The sequence below is a fragment of the Platichthys flesus genome, chromosome 12 (assembly GCF_949316205.1).
Source record: "Platichthys flesus chromosome 12, fPlaFle2.1, whole genome shotgun sequence".
Lineage (NCBI taxonomy): Eukaryota > Metazoa > Chordata > Actinopteri > Pleuronectiformes > Pleuronectidae > Platichthys > Platichthys flesus.
In genome coordinates this window covers 20861741-20882854 of record NC_084956.1, presented here as the reverse complement: position 1 = coordinate 20882854, position 21114 = coordinate 20861741, and the positions used below count along the sequence as shown (strand labels likewise).

General features: G+C 42.1%; 1 protein-coding gene across 1 annotated transcript in view; it reads right to left on the bottom strand.

Annotated features, from left to right (window-relative positions):
- Positions 1 to 4096: 4096 nt before the first annotated feature.
- LOC133966642 (B-cell lymphoma/leukemia 11A-like) overlaps positions 4097 to 21114 on the bottom strand; it is a 49490-nt gene continuing 32472 nt past the window's right edge. The window contains exon 3 of the mRNA XM_062401636.1: positions 4097 to 9896. Within this exon, the coding sequence (XP_062257620.1) occupies positions 7660 to 9896 (2237 nt within the window). The 3' untranslated portion in view covers positions 4097 to 7659. The remainder of the gene's footprint in view (positions 9897 to 21114) is intronic.

The following is a 21114-nucleotide window of genomic DNA, read 5'->3' as shown; positions in this document are numbered from 1 at the left end:
CTCTTTCGTGACCGAGAGACAGTCAAAGCACTGACTGCAGGAAAATGGTTTTAGGACACCACAACAAACAGACGTCAAAAGATAACTCCTTCATATTGATGTCTCACTGTGTGTTCTCCGAATAGTCTAAACAGATCATGTTGCTACACCATGACATAACATCAGCAAGGTCAGATTAGAGAAATAGAGCAGTAGACACATCAACTCTGACCCTTCCTGTCGTCACATCTCATCCACGACATCCGACAGTGACATGCACCCACTGACAACACACTTAAGCTCTGACTGTGGCCAAAGGATTACAGAACTCTACACAATTTACACAGTTTTCAAGCTTATGAAACAGAGAAATCCTCCAGTGAAGTCGATACTCATATCGAAACACAGCTTGTAGTTTCAGCTTGACTATGTGAAATCCGGCCCTTAGTGTTTTGGCTGGATAGCTAATCATAAGCGCACCATTGTTTTGTAACTTATGTCGGCCGATATGATGCAAGCTGTTCTTCCCACCTGTGGCATGGGTTTGTACGTCAGTCCACCTCTGACAAATGTCTTTGGAATTTGGCACCTTGTCAAATCGTTGCACTGGGTACTTGGTTACCAGAGCATTGTTTTTTTGCCATGGATCAAGACATATCAATCAATCAATCAATCCTAACTTCTTTGTGTAGCCCATATTCACAAATCACAGTTTGTCTCGTAGGGAATAACAAAGTACAACCTCCTTCATTCTTAACCCCCAGCAGGAGTTAAGGCAAAACTACCAAAAAAACTCAGGAAAAAAAGAGTAGAATCTCAGGATGTGCAGAAGTGCAATAGATGCGCCAATATATCCACTTTTACATTGTGACAGAGGGTTTAATATACCTGGTCAACAGTGCACTTATTTTAATAGTGACATATTTTAGTGTGTACGGCAACAGATTATGAATGTTTTCATAGTTTATCCATTGCTCTGATCAGAAAAGGTTATTTTCAGCCACCAAGTTGCGGCTCAGACTGGCAAAGACCTCGGCACAACTTCAGAAAACAGCTCAATAAACTGTGGAAAAAGAAATGTGAATACATTTTACCATCATCTGGCAATACTCAGTGACAGTCAAATTAAATGCAAGACACAGAGTGTTTACCTGATAACTGATGCAACAAAACGCCCAACATTTCATTCATCAGGATGACTTCTTTAAGGTGAGCTGGCCTGTTTACAACCTGTTCTGGCTGCTTGTGTTTCATGTCTCGTCAGATTTGATTGAAGCAATGTCACCATGCTCCTACATCTCAGCAATTACTGTGATGAGTGCAAGGTTATCATCCATCCATCAATCTATCCATCCATTAGCTCTACAGCTTATCCTTTTGAGGGCCGGGGAAGGAGGGGGCAGGAGCCAATCCCAGCTGACATTGGGTGAAAGCCATATCTATCACTGGGCCAAGTGCAAGGTTTTCACATCCCACAATAATGATGCCAAAGAGAAGCAAAAAATATGACTAAAAAGTTTCCTTGAGGGAACATTGCTTAAATTCCAAGAAGTTTGAGTGTGTACACTATGTTAGTCCTTGTCTGGACCAGTAGACATGATGGGGACCAGGGCTCCATCCTAATGATTCAAAATAACATTTCTGAGGTCTTGGTTAAGATTATGGTTATAATATGAATAGTGGTTGGGTTAAGGTAAGGATTACGTATGAATTGGTCATGGTTAAAGTTTAGGATACGTCTTTGGTGAGGTTGTCCACAGCTAATAGAAGTCAATGCAAAGTCCTAACAAAGATAGTTTTGCAAAGCTGTGTTTTCATATTTTTGCTGGTTTTCTTTTCCTTTTGTACAAAGGATTGATACCTGGTCAGAGATGCTGTTTATTTCCCCCTTCAGTTATAATTGCCCAGAAGATAAATCTGATGTTCTTAAGTCACTGTCTTAAACCATAACTTCTACACAGGGGTTAAGTGCATTGTGGTCATGTCCATGCATTATTCCTTTGCTGGCTTTGATTGGAATGTTTTACATGCCTTGTGGCCATTACATGTGCTAAGTAATGTTCAATGATTGTCCATTACAGTAAGAGGCATTTACTTTGCAGCTAGGTCCTATAGACCGCAGGGGTCAGCATGTATTAAACCACTCGATATGTATAGAAGTAGCTACTCCTCTGTATGGCTGACAGAAGCGAGACAGAATGTACTTCTTTGGCATAGTTCAGTATAAGCACAGATACCAAAGAACACTCAGAAATACAGACAAAACACACTCTCGCTCTCACACACACACATACACACACAAATTCACACATACATTCTTTTCCTTTATCTAGATTCCATTGGAACAATGTTGTGCCAAGGCCATACAGTGACAAAAGCAGTGGATAACATGCTTTCTAAAGTCGTTGGAGAATCTCTTATTGTTAAAACCCTGCCGGCCAAAGACAAATCCATGGGAGTTTATGGGGGACTGCAGGTCATGGTTGTATAGATTTTATAACGGTGACAAATGCATTATGTTTTTCACATAAACCAGCACAGGAGATTCACAGTAAAGCAGAAAGGCCTGAATGGTTCATGGGTTTATAACATAATGAATTTATCATAGAAAGGGAGAGAGAGAGAGAGCGAGAGAGAGAGGTTGTGAAAAAAATACAGTGCTGATTTGTTTTATTTGCCAACGCAGCTCTGATGGTTGCTTGTCGCTTTACTTATCAGGGAGCAAAGAGGAAACTGCTGCCACTTGTGGGTCCTGAGGTGGGAAATAAATCTTTACAGTCTTTGAGCCTTTCACAAAATTGAGTCCCCACAAAGTCCTTGGCTCTTGGGGCATCAAAATATCGTGGCATCATTACCTAGAATTTGAGTTATGCATGTTCTTTCTGACCTTTTGTATCATTTGTTCAAGGAGGGAAATCGGACCTGGTTTAAGATCAGGAAATACAACATGTTCATAGTCATGGGAGCTGCCCAGTATTCCAACTGGAACTGGGAACCTTTAGCAGACGAAAGTATTACTCCAATGCTTCTCAACCCTTGTCTTCGTTTTGTGTAACAAAATAAAAACTGCAGCACCATGAGAAAATGTGTTTGTTGTATACAGTCAACTCAAACATTTAAAACCTTTGACTGTAAACTGGCAGCAGAGAGCATACTTTATGGTTTTTACTGATAGTATCCTCACAGAAAACCAGTGTATTGAATATTCAAATTTGGACCCACAGCAGGTGAATGGGTGCAGGCCACGTGTGTGCGAGCTGAGCAGAGGGGTGCGGTGGCTGGAGGACACAGGTCTGATTGATCCTGACAGCGTTATGAGGCTTTTTGGACTACCGAGCAAACAGAAGAAGATAATGATATTTACTTAAGTACAGTCTGAGAGGACAAGCGAAAAGGTGTCCGTATAGCGTGTGTGTATCAGGTAACAGATCCTGTACTGTACTTTGAGGAGTGACATAGGTACATATAAGTACAGTATGTGCTCTGAGCACTCTTGACTAAGCAAAACTGCTGTGATGTACACCCCCCCCCCACACACACACACACACACACAGACACATAGGCATGTACTTAAACCAGCTGCCTCAACCAACAGGTAGGGTGACACTTCACACAGTTTTCATGCACTTGCATACTGTATGCACCTGCTCATCCCTCCCACCCTTCCTGGGCAAGACAGTGGTTACACACACACACACACACACACACACAAACACACACACACATAAAAGTACATACAGAAATCTTAAAGTACATATAGTACAGGGCCAAATGGAAGGGTGAGGTTGGGGGAGGAGGAGGCTTAAGTACTGTATGTTGAGAAAACTTCCTACACAGCTCACCATTGACTCATTTACCACACAAAGACATATATACTTGGGACGTAAAGACTTTGCACTCTGAACTTTATGTTTGTACATTCTAACACTTGACAGGGCTGCCAAGTTCATCGTTATCATATCTGGAGATGTCAGCACTAGTGAAGTTGCAGGTAAACGATACCAAGGGGCTGTAGGGTGGGGTGTAACTATACACTCACACAGACCATGGACACACACACATTTGAGATAACTTGACACACATGCCCATATATAGTGAAGATAAGCAACAAGAACTGTTATGCTTTCATTTTTTTTTTTTATTAATTGTTTTTCGATAAAGGGACAAAATGGGTGTGTGAACAGGATTATGCAGACATCTGCCAGAAAACACAGACAGTGGTTTTCCCAGTACAACTGAACAGAGACCCCAAACAAGTACATCAGAAATTAAAGACCTATAGTTTATCAAATGACCATTGGCCATCATTACAAAAGGAAAAAAAAATGATATCATAGCCAAAAATAAAAAAATAAAATAAAAAAAAACAAAAATAAGGATCCATTCCATGGCTCTGTTTTAAACAGAGCATGTAGGTTATAATAAATAGTAACTCCCATAGTAAAAGATAAAGTTCAAGTTCAAGTTACAACAAACAGCTCTCAGAACAGGAATAGAAAAGGCTGATAACAAAATATTCCGCATTGCCATTTACAAAAAAGTCTCAACTCAAGCAGGCTTCTCCACGTCCCCCAGGTCATTTTTAAATATGCTTTGCATATGAAAGTATACCCAATCTAAATATAAAGCACCATTTAGTGTTTGGCAATGAAAAAAAACTGCAAAACATTTAATTTCTTTTTAAATGTATTTATTTTTTACGCTTTTTCGTAATCCATGTACTGCATATGAAGTTTTTTTTTTCTCTCTCTTCTTGATGTTGGAATGTCGTCAGGTGGGAGGGGTGAGAAAGACAGAAGCACACAACAGAACAGGCTGACGTCAGCTTGCATTACTGCATACAAGAATGGCAGCAGGGGGGGAGGAGGAGGTCTGAACCAAAAACCAAAGAAGATATGTACAACCACCTCTGTGGACAGGAAACAGAGCGGCAGCCATCTTATGGCCTGCGACACCTCCAAATGCCACATATTTTAGCTGCGTTTTTATGGGGTTTTTCATTTTATTTCTTTAAACATACAAATAATTCGCACTATATTATCCTGCCAAATTAAAAAAATATACTGTGGCAGCTTGAGATTTTTTTTTCCACTACCAAAAAAAGGTATGGTAAATACCTTTAGAGAGCACAAGCAACAGTTAAAAATACGAGCCTCAATATAAATACTATAGTGCCTATTCTAAGTGAACATTGAATTCAAATACAATTCTAGAAATACAGAAAAAGTAGACCATAAATGTGTTTAAGCATAGGAATTGACATGAATGTGCATTTTCCTATATTTTAAGTTCTTTATTATATATTCATATATAATCTTAATCCTTTCACCAATGCAAATTGTATTTTTAACCTGAAGAGCTGTGAAGAGCCAAGGCAAAATAAAATACAAAACCATCACAGAATTTTTTTTTTCGTTTGTGTTTTTTTCATCTTTTTTTAATCATTTAATATATACTGTGATCGGAGTCTTGAACACCACCAAGACGCTGAGGAAAAGAGAAACGACAACAAAACTTAAATACAGTTTCCCCTAAAAAAAGTGAAATGTTATTTTCAAAAACGTTTATTTTCATATCTATAATCAAAGAAAGATTTATACAAAAACAGATTCTGTGTAAGCAACAGGATTTGAGTGTTTGTAGTCTAGTCGTCAAGGTCTATAGATTAATCAGGTGGCGATGGCACTACAGCTCCTTAAAAATACACATCTTTAGTGCTGCTGTGGCCAATAGGTGCTGCATCCATTTTGGGATCAAATCGCTGTTATGGCTACTTATTGTTAAACCATCAAACCTTTTAATTTACAGACCTCGAAGACATGGTCAATTTTCAGCCCAGGCAAAGCTCTGAGGTTTCTAGGGGTAACATACTGACAAATGGTCAAAGGTGAAACGGCAAGGGTACAGAGGTCAAGGGTCATGAGGCTCGAGTTGCTGACAACAGTTTATGTATCTCATCTTTTAATGCTTTTAACTATGGGACCCTCATTATCTAACAGCATTTCAACAATTTTTCCCCCTTTCAGCATAAACTTGTAAACTGGGAAAATCGAAACAGTGCACTTCATGTCCAATAAATGTCAAGCTAGCTTTGAGACCTAACCCATGTACCAACATTGCATCAGTGTGGGACAATGAAAGAGAGATGTCAGCGTGACAAGTGCTATACTATAAACAGCTTGAATGGAACTCAACAAGGAAAAAAATACCCTCCTTTTGGGTTAAAAGCAAACAGCAAACAAAAACATGTGCCCTGCATTAGCCTATGCATACTGATTAAAATTATCGCATTATCACTCTTTTCAAGAGCCCTGGAACACAGATATATAGTTTTTGCAATTCTTTCTTTCTTTTTTCTGCAATTCATAGTGAATGACCCTGTTTTGATACTACAAATGTGAATGAAAGTGTGAAAGAGATTGCCTCTGATCCCCGTAATAGTTAAGTAGATTTCAGTACTGTGTCGCTGTCTGTCTATTTTAATGCTCTCAAAAAAAGTTAGCCTCATTTGGAGCTCATATGTTACTGTATGCATTGTTCCTCACACTGACATATCAAAGCAGCGTTGGAGTTTTGTGCTAACGCAGATGCATGACACTTCTCAGCCATGCGTTTATCCCTCAAATTCAGGATTGTACATTACAGATTACCTTACTCAAAAGTACCTCCTTACCAGAAACAAAACTACAAATAATTCAGATATACACAATACTGCTTGTACCATGCTTGCCATGAAATCCACATATTAAAGATAGCCTATTGAACATGTAATAGGTAGCTAAATGATGATTAACAAGAACTCTCTGATCTTTCAGCATGAGTTGTCACAGCCTATTTTTGCAGTCAGGTGCTTGATGCAAGGACCTTTCCTGGGTGGCTTAAGCCTTTTAGCTTTATCTAGTGTGACCCAAAACTTATAGCAGATAAGATTATGGCCAATGTGGTCTTAAGATATCAAAGGCACTCTTTCTTACTCAACCAAATGATAGTACAAATTCATAGCGCACCCTTGTCTTTTTGAAAGAAATTTGAAGGCTGTCATTAATTTAGTCATCAAGCTAATGCATGATTATTCAATTTTTTTAAACCCTGTGCGAACATGGTGTCTTTTAGAAAGATCAGTATAAGTGCATTTCCAGGGTTGTGAGAATAGGGTAGAGACTGTTCATCTTCCATGTTACAAGACAAAACTGTACATGATATGTGTTACAGAATGTATGCAGCATGGATGTATCTTTCTTGTCTTTTCTCTTTTGAAGAATAAAAAGAAAAAAACAGAACAAGAGAAAAACAGCAACACATTTACTCAACAATTAACCAACCAGGGACAAGTTATTTTCTTTTTTTTTTGATTAGCAAAAACATACTATGCATGCTGACTAATTCTTAAAAATGGAAAAGGAAAACTCAAAAAAGAAAAATTGTACACAACATGTAAATTATTGCACAAGAGAAAGGCTCGAAGTTTTGCGTCAATGCAAGAGTATTGCCCCGATACAGATCATGCATTCAATGGGTAATGGAAACGGGGTGTGCTGGTGCAGAGCACATGGTCTTAAGCTTCCACCAGACTGGCGAAAGTGGAGTGTTGGGTTTAGGGCAAATCTACAAGGAGCTGGGAATAAACAGGGGACTAATGGTGGACACAGCTGAGGGGAAAAGGTCCCATAGTTCGGCCTTCTACTCTGACTTTATTTCGGTACTCAAAGGACGGTCACTGTGCCATTTTTTCATGTGTTTCTCCAAGGTGCTGTAGACACTGAAGGGCATCTGACAAATTTCACACTTGTACACGTCTTTGCCCACCTGACCATGGGTCTTCATATGGCGTGTAAGTTTGGAACTCTGGGCACAAGCATAATTGCACAGGTCACATTTGTATGGTCTTTCCCCTGTGTGGCTGCGCCGGTGTACTGTGAGGTTACTGCAGTTCTTGAACACCTTGCCACAATACTCACAAGTATCACTCCTGCGACCATCCTTGGAGTTGGGCCGCCCCAGGTGAGGAGTGCTGCCCCCACTGCCTGTACCACTTCGGCCTGACATCCCACCATCCAGTTCCCCTGGCGGGGTCGAGAAACGCAGACTGCCATTCTCTGAAGAATGCTCAGATGAAGAGGCGAACGGCGATTGTCTGGAATCCCCAAAGTTCAGAAAAGGGTCCTTGAGTTGTCGGGAGGCAGCATAGCCAGCCAACCACTGGGAGTAGACGTTCTCCGTATTAGGGATTGTTGGAGTGGGCAAGTCAAATTCCTTTTCCAGTTTGATGCGTTTAGTGAAAGGGCTGAGTGGACTGGGGCTACCCAGAAGCAGTTTCTTAGAGAGGCCTACAGAGGCAGATTCATTAGGGGATGCTCCCCGCCCATTCACTGTTGAGACAAAGCAATCCTCCCCACGTTGTGTTTCAAGCACAGAGTCTCCATCACACATCTCGCGATTGTGGTGGTGGTCTCGGTTGAGGTGGTGGTGCAGGTGGTTCTCCTTGGCCATGGCATTACATTTGTGTGCATGTAGGGCTTCGCTGAAGTGCTGCATGCTGGCAGCGAGACCCATTCCCTGCATCACCTCAGGCAGGGACCGAGGGATGGACACTTCCTCAGCCAAAGCTCCCAGTCGACTTCCAATACCGCCATTGTTTTCATGCTGACGTGCTGTTTCCAGGTTCAAACCACAGTGATAGCTGTTGTTTCTTCTGGGCACCCTCTCTCCATTTTGCTCTTCTTCCTCCTCTACCTCCTCTTCTTCTTCCTCCTCTTCCTCTTCCTCCTCCTCTTCTTCTTCCTCTTCCTCCTCTTCCTCCTCCTCCTCCTCGCCATTCTCACGAAGCATGCGGTTATTCTCACTTTTCAGCTTGGCCACCACTGACTTAAGGGCATGGCTTGCGCTACCCAAGTGCTCGCTGGTACCAGGCTCTGGAGAAGAGGCTGTTGAGAGGCCATCTTCAGATTTTCCTGTGTTTGGCGAGGAGGATTTGTGCATGTGTGTCTTCATATGTCGTTTCAGTTTGCTAGCCTGTGTACAAGCATGATCACACAGATGACATTTGTAGGGCTTTTCTCCTGTGTGGCTGCGTCGGTGCACTATTAGATTACTCTGAAACTTGAAGGCTTTGCCACAAAATTCACAACATTTAGATTTCAAGGGGTTGGTGGATGAGGGTGTTGTCCCTGCTGAGGGGAGAGGAGTAGTAGGAGTCGTCTGAGAGCCCACAGGTGACTGCAGGGAGCCTGGAAGAGGTGGTGGGGTAGCAAGATATGGAGGTTTGCTGCCCCCTGCTCCTCCTGTTCCTCCACTCCCACCTCCTGTTTGGAATGGCTGGAGTAAGCGCTGCATGGGGCTTGGCCGGGTGGGTGATAGCGGGGGAGTGGACCCTGAGGTGTTGCCCGCCAGCTCCCTTAGCCGCCTTGAGAAGTCCATTGTTGGAGGGGGGTCCAGGGGCATAGGAGGATTGAGGCGCAGCACCCTGTCAAAGGCACTCGGGTGGTGGGCTGCCAGCGCCAGCTCTTCTGGGCTCAGGTGATGGTGGTCCAAGTGGTTCCTCGGAGGGGGGCTGAACAGAGGTGGTGTCGGAGGGAATCTCTGATGATGACCCCCACCAGCATGGCTACCTAAGCCAACTCCACCCCCCATTCCGATGCTATCCCTTCCACCTGAGCCAGAGCCAGGCATGCGGAGGAGGTTGAAGGGGCTTGCATTTGGAGGCAAATGGAGACCATGAAGGGGAGGCTGAGAAGGGCAGTCTGCACCCCCACCCAGGGAGGAAGGTCCACCCATACGTGGTGTGAGAGGGCTGCCATGTTCACTTTCCAGGTAGATGCGGAATCCATGGGAATTCTGAGCATGCTGCAGCAAGAACCAGGCGCTGCCATACGACTGCTTGCATGTCGTGCAGGTATAGGTGGTCGGCTCCTCCTTACCTGTTCAGACAGAGAAGATAAAATCATGTTAAGAGAGTTTTAACTGACCAATCCATTACTAATCAGTAACATCAGACAAACTTTATGCTTTACATTATCATATAAATCAACCAATATGTGAGTCGGTTTAGAAAGAAAACCGATTTTTAAATGCTATATTGCAATTCAATTGAAAGACATTGCACATAAACAGTACATGAAGAACAACTCTGTTTAACTTGGCTGAACCAGTCTTTTATTTGAACCCGAGGCCTAACTCTTACAGCTTTTAAAAGTGGTCGGCACATGGTGTTGAGGGCTTGCAAATACAACAGTAGCTCTTATTGAGGTCATGCCCCACATGAGTAGCATGTGAGAAGTACTGTGTGTGTGTATGTATCTGTTCTTCTCCCAGACTGCTCTGGGACATCATTTCTCCCTTTAGACTGACTGTGAGTCCTCCATTGTCAGCAGGAGAACAAAGAAACAGGGCTGTCCCGGCGGACGACCACTTCTCACTGATCTACCAAAACAGAGGCTTGCTGACAAACACACTCTACACACACATACACATACACGAGAGGCAACATGGGAGAATCTGTTCACGCTTTCGAATTTTGCTTCCTCACTCCTGTATGATATCAGATGCATCAGGAATTATGCTTCTAACACATCTGAGAACAGGTTAATTTTGGTGATTTTTTTGGTGAAGTACAGCCCAATAAATAAAAAGTGGTTTCACATTCTCATAACAAATATATAACATTCAAATGTATTCATGCACACTGTGCTTTTGAGTCCTCCGCTCTTATGTAGGGTTCATCCTCCTTCCATCACCCCACAGACACATACAAACACACACACTTGTTCTTTTTTACGTACAGAGCATAGGGCATTGTGGTTGCCTGGGGAAAGTAAAACAGTACGAGTGTAAAAACATTTAGGCCTCGTCTGGAGAGACTAGCCCCTTCAGCCTGCCTCATAGCTTCCCTCAGTGAAGCATGCAGAGTCACTTTGAGATGGCGACAAGAGGAACATTAAAACAATAATTGCCTTTGAATGGCCTCGGCAACGATGACCTGTGGTGGGACTCAGAATGCATGTGTAATCTCATTAGAGTACAGAACGGCTGGCCATCAGCTTGTTTACAAGATTAGATGACAAACGAAACGTCGTTGCCGCCTTTCAGAACCTTCCCTTATTAAGCACAGTGCAATGTGGGTGACAACTTGAACAAGCAGAGATTCACACACTGACAAATGGATAAGTCAGGCAATCTGACAGTAATACACAGGAGCTTAGACATTTAATGTCACTATCCCCAAGCATGAATGCAACTAAACTGAAGTCAAACGTCCGACCGATCAGTGTATTTTTCACTAAGGACATGACGCCATTCAAAATAATAAAAGAAACTAATCAATACGTTTTCAACCACATTTTAAATCACACATATACTGACTCAGCCACCCATTTTTTTATTTGAATTAAAATTAAATAATTACCAAATTCAAATGTACCTAATCAGTGTATATAGATAGTATATAATATAATATATGTATATATAAATGGTAACTATGTATATATCAACATTTATATCCAAAACAAAAACAGTTGCAACACAATTAACTGAAACAAATGCTGCAAAAGCAAATAAACTGGTGTCACTGTAGGGTCGTGGTATTGATGCTAATTATCTCAGTTGATTTTTGGTAAAAAGCCATATTACTGTAACATTTCATGAACAATGAATTACAAATATTCCATTAATATGTAAAACAGGTAAGGTGGATGGTAAAAATATGCACAGAACCGGGACATATTACCTGCTAATTACTGACAGAACGAATTTGCCAAATTAGCAGTGAAAGAATCTCATGGTTTACACAGAAGCTTTTATACATCGGCACTCTGCAATTTACTCCCGATGGCCAGAAAGAGAGAGTACAAGAGGTTGTAGTGGAAAAAAACGGCATCAAAACATATTTGAAAAGGGTTTCTGTGTTGTGTGTTTGTGTGCGTGTCTGTCCATAAAAGTAGGTGTTATAAGCGATGTGATTCTCTTGAGACTATGGGGCTTACTTCATAACATACACAAACACTAACAGTCATTTGAATTGACAAAAGAAAGGCTCTTATTCACTTAAATGACACTGAACGTTGAAAGAATAGCATGCTGTCATAAACTAGGCACGTACAAGTGTTTAAGCGTGTGTGTGTGTATGTGTGTGTGTGTGTGTGTGCGTCAACAGGGATCCTGTCTGTCTATTCATGTCCGTTCATGGTTGGAGATTCTTCCCCTTCCTTAATTTTCCCTCATTTTGTGCGTCTGCCGTCTGTGCCTCCCTCCCTGCCCGTCTCTCCTACTGTACACACAAACACACCTATCCTACATGACCAACAGCTAAATTATGGATCATTAAAATCGCCACAAATTGGCACTAATTGTGGCCACCTGCATCGGATCTAACCTGCGAATATAATTTGCATTCTCAGGTCCGGGGAGGCTTTAATTATTTATTCCACTTTGTTCTACTGGTTGGTACACTAATCCTGAACACTGACAGCACTGAAAATAAAAATGCAGTATCTTTTCTCTTTCAGTCTAAATGATAGGGATGGGCTGATGAGTTTTTTCCTGTGCAAGATGCTATCCTCTATATGCCAACCTTTTTTCCTCTTATCTTTATTTTTCTGTTGTGTGAATTACTGGAGGCTTTTGAGCATTTCAGGACTCAATAACTCTGAAATGCCAAAATGTGTGAAAACCCATGGGTTTAGTTAAGGCCCACAATTGTTTAGATTCAGAGCAAAACAATTAGCTGATACTTAAAATCAGGTCTAACAGATGTAAGTGGCGAACAAACCTTAAGAATCTCAGTTATTTGTACATGCATGAAATCTGATGTAGTGACAGGCTAAGAAGATCCACTAAGGCTGTATACAGAACCAGAGCTTGTAGATTTTGGTGCTTTGCCCCCATTCAGCTGCATCTTCCCAACACAGAAAAACACTACCAATTGTAGGCAATCTGAGAATATGATGAAAGCACAGTTATAATACAGAATAAAGGAAGAGTTTGTCCTTTCAGCCAAAAGTGGGCAAAATATTGAGCAAACACAAGCACGAGGCACAATAGTGTAACTCAGCTAATACGCTCCTTTTTGACTCGTAGCTCAGACTTGTCTGCGCGCTGATTGAAACTGTAAGGTTAATGGATTTTAGAGTAGGCGACCGCTCCACTCTGTCTCTCTGTAATACACTCCCATCAGCCACTTCATTAGGCAAACTCGGCAGCACTCTGAGGTAGAAAAATCAAGTGAGAAAGTATAATGGAGAACAGAAGATGAAGACAGATAACAGTCAGAGAAAAGGGAAAGAAAGAAATAGCAGAGGTAATACCGCTTAGTTTAGGTGCCGTTGACAAAGACTTGCTGCAAGTGTTCAATTTGGATACAGCAGGCGTGTGGTATAAGAGGAATTGGAGGAGGACAGAAGGAAGAAAGGAGATGTGGATAAATAAATAGCATCCAGCTCTTTACCTGGGGGTAAATGTCAAATCCGTACAGTCACGAGTGAGAGGCCCGAAAAACACACACACATGCTCAGTTTCAGAAGTGTCCCAACACTCGATACCGGCGACGCTACGGTGACAGCACAGGCATTAAGTCCTATTAAGCCAGGGCCATTGCTTGGACACTTATGTGGTGCTGGATGGGAGAGGGAGGCAGTAAGGCTAGCTTGACTCATATTTCACGACTCCTTTGTGTGTGTGTGTGTGTGTGTGTGTGTGTGTGTGTGTGTGTGTGTGTGTGTGTGTGTGTGTGTGTGTGTGTGTGTGTGTGTGTGTGTGTGTGTGTGTGTGTGTGTGTGTGTGTGTGTGTGTGTGTGTGTGTGTGTGTGTGTGTGTGTGTGTGTGTGTGTGTGTGTGTGTGTGTGTGTGTGTGTGTGTGTGTGTGTGTGTGTGTGTGAGCGAGCGAGAGAGAGCGACAGAGTGTGTGGCCATATCCATCCCTCTCAAAAGGATTTGCAGCACTCAAAATCAGCCAGTGAGACACAATGTAAATCCAGGAAAGGAATAAATGCACAAAACATTTTTGTTTCTACGAATTCTAGATTTAGTCAATTAGCATGTAAATCTTATTGTCATGAAACACATTGTGAAAATGTCAGTGTCATAACAGCACGAAGATCTCCCCTTCGTCATGGCGGAGACAGTGATCATAGTATGTACAGAACTATGTTCCCATCCACTTGTTTTGGAGGATATCAGGCCTATTTGTGGTTGTGTGTACATCTAAGGTGACTGCGCAAAAGATCTCACAACCCACTTACATTATTTATACATTTTGAATCCACCCCAGAACATGTGAGCCTGTCAAACTGCCTGTTCTTCAGCCAGTCATTCTGTCCTGTAGCTGGACTGTCCCCACTACATCCCTCTCCGACCAGCTGGGAAACAAAAAGTGATGCCAGGTTTTGGCGAGGACACAGCTACCAGTATTTGTTCTCCTTTTATTATCTTTCTTGTGTTAATTTCTCTCTACAGCATAACGTCTATCTCTTTATTTAATTATCCTCCTATCTCCTCTCTTCCATCCTTCTTTCTCTGAACCATATATGACTCTCTCGTCTGCAGCCATCCCTCCCCTCCTCTCCCCTCCATCCTCTCCTCTCTCTCTCCACACATCGCTGGCTCTCCGGTGGTGTCCTTGGCCGAGTCCACCTCTGGGTGAGATGATAGTAATTGAGGTAATGGAACATCGCTGAAACAGGATTAGGTACGCATACTGGGAGTGAGAGACAATGTCCCTTAATACAATTTGGGATTTCTATCTGAGCCTCAGGCTTTCAGGACCTGCTGCTTATATTTACATCTGGGTATCACCGCTCACCCCGATCACCTCCTGCTTTACCTTAAAGGGATACCGGGCCATTTCACCAGAAATTTTTTTCCCACTATTTTGAACTCCTCACCACACATTTGCTTTAATATCTGGAAGAGCACGTTCATTTCTTTCCATGTCTATTTAGCACACACTGTTGGATGTTTTAAGTTTAAGAAACTGAAAATATGGGACTTATTCGCATTATATATATCAATTTTGAAAACTGATATAACAAGACTTCATATTTAGAAACATGAACTACAATGTCATACATTTAGTCTTGCAGCACACATGAATTTCCCTGGTTTGAGTAACACCATTTCATCAGTTGAAGGAACTGTGCTTTTTCTAAACCTGCTTTGTCACAGAATGGAATAAAAAATCCCACCAAAATTGTTGCAATATTCCTTTAAAACCAGCAAAATTACTGGGAGGTGACAGACTGTCAAATGGGCAATTTATGGCATATGAATATCTCTGTGATATTAATATATGAATATCTCTGTGATATTCATATTGCACAGTAATTATAATGGGGACATGAATATAATCATTGTGTGATAATGAGTTCTGTTAATGCTGTTTCACCCTTCCCCTCCCTCTATAAGAATCCATATTTATTTTCAGTGACACATGCGGTACCTCATATCTCATGAACGTACATCCGTGCCATAACTGATGCACTGCCCTCGGACTGGGAGCAGACCAAGAGCAAATGGTTACTGCAGTACATGGACATTATCGACTTCACCGTCGTAACCCAGCCTTCCTCCCTACCTCCCTCACTCCTCCCTCCATCATCACCCACTAGAGTGCAACAGTTGTGGCTTTCTGCTTCTGTTACTACAGTCAGTTATACTGCCCAAAAGCACTTAACCACATCATTGTTGTCACGCGAAAAAAACGTGTTGGCCTAATTATGGTTCTTTTTGTGTTTTCATTTCAGAACTGCATGTCCTTGTTTGAGCAGAGGAAATTCAAAGACCCTTGGGCTCGTACATGAAACCATTTGAAAGTCCTGTTTGTTAAACTCAAAAGCATAAGGTCAAGTATAAATCAAGGCTCTTTTAAAAAACCCAGGCCACCAGCAAAAACGTGAACACTGCTACAGACTTGAGTGGCATCGTATTAAATTGTCACAAAATTCCTATAACTGCTATTTTGGCATCGTTAACTATCAATGCACATCCTGCAAAAACCTCCAGTATGGTCCAGAAGGAAGGCGCTGCACTATCCTCCTTTCCCCCAATCATCTTCCCCTCCATGCAAACGCTTTCTTACTAACTGGACAGCAAACAATTGGAATGCAGACAGTGGCAGCTGGTGTCCTGTCTGCTCACTCAGGAGAGGCGCAGTCAAATAACAACATGACTGCAATTGCTCAAAAGGGCAGTGTTCTGCTGGGAAGAAAATCAGCCTCTATTACTGGTTACTAGTCGGTGGCTAGATCAAAGAAACGTCTTAGAACACAGCAGTTTGGAGAGCATGTGAATGCCAAGGCAGAGAATAGTTGTGTGGTCATTGAAGAGGGCCGAAAAACTGCAGGAGCTCCCTCACAATATATGAATAAGGGGAAAGGATGAGTCCTGCCAAGATTTGTTGCCCTTACCCTAAACTATGAATGACTCTCATTCTTCTTCAAATCAGGCTTTATTTTTGCATCCCACAGATGTTCAGTGGTGTTTATGTCTGCCGGCTGGCGAGGCCCATGACCTCCTCACTAAACCATTCTTCGCAATGTTATTAGATGGCATAATGAGGGAACAGGGGTGCAACAAGAAGACTTCAGTAGGCTTCAACTTTCTGAATCAGACCAAACAATCACTTGCATTTTATGCAGCAACTTTGAAAGAAGGCAAGGACTTATCTTTGGTTTTAAGCCCTTGTTGTACAATTAATATCCTCAGGACTACAAACAGAATGAAAAGACAAAGAGTTCTTGGAGAGAGATCAAGGAGGCTTTGGAAAGCATGCAGGCCCTTGGTTGTAGCATAAATTCATCCTGGCCAACTTTTTGGGCTGTACCCTAGTTATCACCTGTTTTTCTTTGAGATGGTTCAGTTAACAATTTTCTGATGGTTTTTATCTGCTGGTATGATGCTGGTTACATGTCGGGCTATTTGTCAGAGTATTTCAGCTCAACCTATGGAGCAATTTTCAATTACAACTGGAACTTAAAATAACTCCAAACAAGTTTTGCCAATGGGAGCCCACAGGCCTGACAATAATGATGCGGTATTTTTATGGAAGAGAGAACTATGAACGCATTTGAATTACCAAAAACAACAATGGATTATCCAACCTGTCTGATTACATGCTGTGTGTGCAGGGATGTGTGCGAGAATGTGTATCTGTGTGATTCTCCAGCACGGCCATACACTCGAGGCTGATGAGCAAAAATATCAATACCGTCTGTCCCAATATGTGTGTGTGTGTGTGTGTGTGTGTGTGTGCACGTGTGTTTATGTGTGGAATATATCAATACCTTCTGTCTATGTGTGTGGAATCCCTGCTGGGCTACAGACTGTGCTATCTACAACTCTCGCACTAGTCATCTACTGTTGTTTGTGTGTATGTGTGTGTGTGTGTGAGAGAGAGAGACAGAGAGAGAGAAGGTATGTGTGTGTGTGTGTTTGCGCGTGCACATATGCATGCATGCAGGCTGGTGTGCATGTGTTCAAATATGTTTGTGTGTGTGTGCGTCGGCTGCCCATTATATCTGCCGTGTGACAAATTTTCTTTTTCTTTCTCTCCATTGGACACACACACACACACACAAACACAGTAATGTATCTCATAAAGTTCTAATGACACAGCCCGGGCCCTTAAACTGTGTTTATAAATGTAATTAAATGGACTGGCCTTTGTAGAAGCATCCGAGCGCAATGTAGCAATGATCCAGTGTGTGTGCATGTGTGTATGAGTGAGTGTGTGTGTCCATTTGGAACAGCAGTACTCATGATGGCAGGGACAGCCTCCACTTAACCCTAAACCACCATGGTGAAATTACAGAGCATCCAAATTACAGCACTTATGTGAGCAGAGAGACAGAGAGAGAGAAACAAGGGTTTGAAAGAGGAAACTTGGTCCTGACACACACACGGGCAGTTCTCAATGACTCAGCTCGTGGACTTCTACTTGAAACCCAAAATGCAATGCAGAAACTTTCTTTCAACTGTTAATCTGTTGCAGATTGGTGACCTCCCTCTGATTTAAAGTGGTCATTTCCGGGCTCATGCAGCTGTTTCCCAGATTACATCCTATGTCAAACTCATAGTTTACTTACATAACGGATATAAATGTATATCTGTACCCCAATTTGCAATTTTTGAATCATTGAACCTTAATACTAAGGTTTCTTGAAGATACAGGACATACAGTTGATTCTGCTCAGCACATGAGTCAGTCTAAATATTGTGACATTAGATGGACATTAGCCCACATATTCGTTCGGGTTACAGCATCTCCTCTACAGGGACACTGCCAGACAAAAAAGAAAAGAAAGATCACTCTGGCTCAACTTTGAGGCAATGCAATACAACTTTATCTAGCGGCGACAGTAAAGGCCAAGTGGCGGCACATTACTAGTAGATATGTCACTGAAAAGGGGTGACTCTACTTATTGTATCGTGGTGATCTCAACAGAGGGTACTGTTATACGGTTCCAGTAACTGTGGCAAAACCACTGGATGCTGTGATGGTGTTTGATGAGCCTTCAAACTGGTGGACTTGTTTCTCGAACTGCCCCGAGAGCATCAACAATGTGACTAACTGAATCCACAGAGAACAGTCATGGTGGAATAACTCTTCACAGAGGTGGCATTCAAACATGGAAACAGTTCAAACCAACCAAGGAAAGATCAGCATGAGCTTTACATTTATTCTTGGACTTGAAGTTGCAACATGAGATAAAAGGTTAACATAAGGTCCACTTTTCATAATATATCAACAGGATTACTGAAGGCAATGAAAAAAGCCAGTAAGTGAAAATTGAGTAGGCTTGAATATGTTTTGTTAAACTATATAATCAGTGACCTAAAGCCTCAATGAAATCAAAAGAATGATTTAAATCAGTACGATACTCTGCTAGGTCAACTTCTGCTGAATTTCATCTACAATTAATTAATGGATTTGATTCAATTTGTCCTTTTCCAACATTAATCTGATCTGTTATTTCAGTGAGTGTTCCATGGTAGGTTCTTCAAAAGACGTTATTACAATTTAGAAAAATATTCAATATTCTTCATCAGCTATTTTCAGCTTCAGTCCAATAGTAAAATGTATCTCAAGTGTAGGAATGTAAATTTTATTTTAATTTCTACTAAACAATCCTGTTTTATTTTTATGGGAAACACACAATTCTTTAGGGCCATAAGCAAGAAGCTGCTGGTCACTGAACACATACGCATACGCACACACACACACACACACACACACACACACACACACACACACAAACACATACGCACACACAAACACACACACAAACACACACACACGTACATACAAAAAGCCAGTGAGGTATTGAGTGATCTGCAGGGACCTGCAACAGCTGCCAAGAAGGACAATTCAGTTATGTGTGTGTGGTGCGTGTTTGTGCGTGTGTGTGTGTGACTGTGTGCGTCTGTGTAAGTCTTGCAGTGACCACAGTGGGAGATCCCTGTGAGCCGAACAAACACCTCAGCTGGCCGGAGGCCCACACACACACACACACACACACACACACACACACACACACACACACACTCAAACACATACAGCGCTTTGCTTCCTCTCTTCATCTAATCCCTCCTCCGTTCAGCTGGTTTCATCCCTCCATCTGTCCATCAACATTGCATACAGGTGGCTGTCCTCTCTCTCTGTCTGTCTCCTTTTTCTTGTTTCCATCACTCGATCCATCTTTCTCTTTTCCACACCTCCCTCCTTCCACACATTTAACTGCCTCTTTTCTTCCTTATGATTTGGCAACATGACATAATGGTTAAGGAGGAAAGAGACAAGGAATCATGGAAATCAATGAGGGGAGGGGATATTGAAAGAAGACAAACAAATACACACATACACAGACACACACCGTACATTTACAACATGTAGGCAGGTTGCAACTCGACCAAAGAGGCCAGAAATGTTTGTTCATTCAGTCCATCCATCCCTCCCACTTTCCCCTCATTGTTTCTTCTCCCTCTCTCCCTCCGTCCGTCCATCCCTCCCCTCTTTTAATCCTTTCATCATCCCATCCCAGGTGGGAAGCACTCAGCGCCGTCTCTTTAATTGTATTCATCCAGCAAGGCCAATCGATAAAGGACATATTTAATACAAATTTATGACTATTAGCCATCAGCGATAAAAAGGCTTTTTTTCCTCCTAGATAGCTCTTGCTTGTGGTGAAAGAGAAAAAAGAGGAGGAGGAGGTATGACAGGAAATACAAACCATTCTGCTTTGAAAACAAACAGCCTCCCACTGTATCACTGTACAACCTTGGAGAGATACAGTTTAAGCTGCGGCCAAAAACACGAGAATTATTTTTCTTTTCTATTTTTGTTTTCAGACAAGGCTACAAACTCAAATGGGTCTACCGTGCATTCAGGGAGACTTTTTCAGGCATTTGATTTTACGGCACAGTTCACAAGAGAATTTCAAGACTGACTCTGTGACAGCAGCATGGATTTTTGGCAAGGATAATAAATAATTACATCAACCGGCTATTTTTCAAATTTGAGTGATGAGCTGCTTGTGAAGATAGAATCATCTGAACGTACCCAGGATTGAATAGTTTCCAATTTAAGAGGCAAGCCGCTCAATGCCGATTCTAGTTGTCTCCACAAATAATTTTCCTGCCAGGAGGCAAAAGAGGTGAACTATGTGACAGGGTTGATATTAAATTTCCTATCAAAGTTCCCAGATTTGGTCACTGTTCTGTTTCTCACGGAGACAAACAGCAAAAGGAGTGTTGCGATGAGATAAAGCACGAAGACAAACTCCCCTCCAGCAGTCCTTCACAGCCACGTCTACTTAACAAACACTGTAGTCTTGATTCATTAGAGCTGCAGTCACTACACCCTGAGAGCCCTATCGATCCCCCAGACGTTTTCTGCAGGCCGGGGAAAAAAAAAACCAAGAGCAGAGGGAAAAGACAGAGATGGGAGGAAGGGGGAGAAGAAGAGAAAAAAAAGCCGGCGAGACAGGCTAAATATATGGCTCTGTTAATGCGAAGCGAGCAGCAGTTTACCTGCCTCTTTAAATTCATTCTACTGTGCAAGGCAGCTGTGACGGCTCCCGGAGCGAGAAGCCCGCCGCTCGTCGCCAAAGGAAATCTTTCGCCCTCCAAGAGAAACAAGGTGTGCATGGG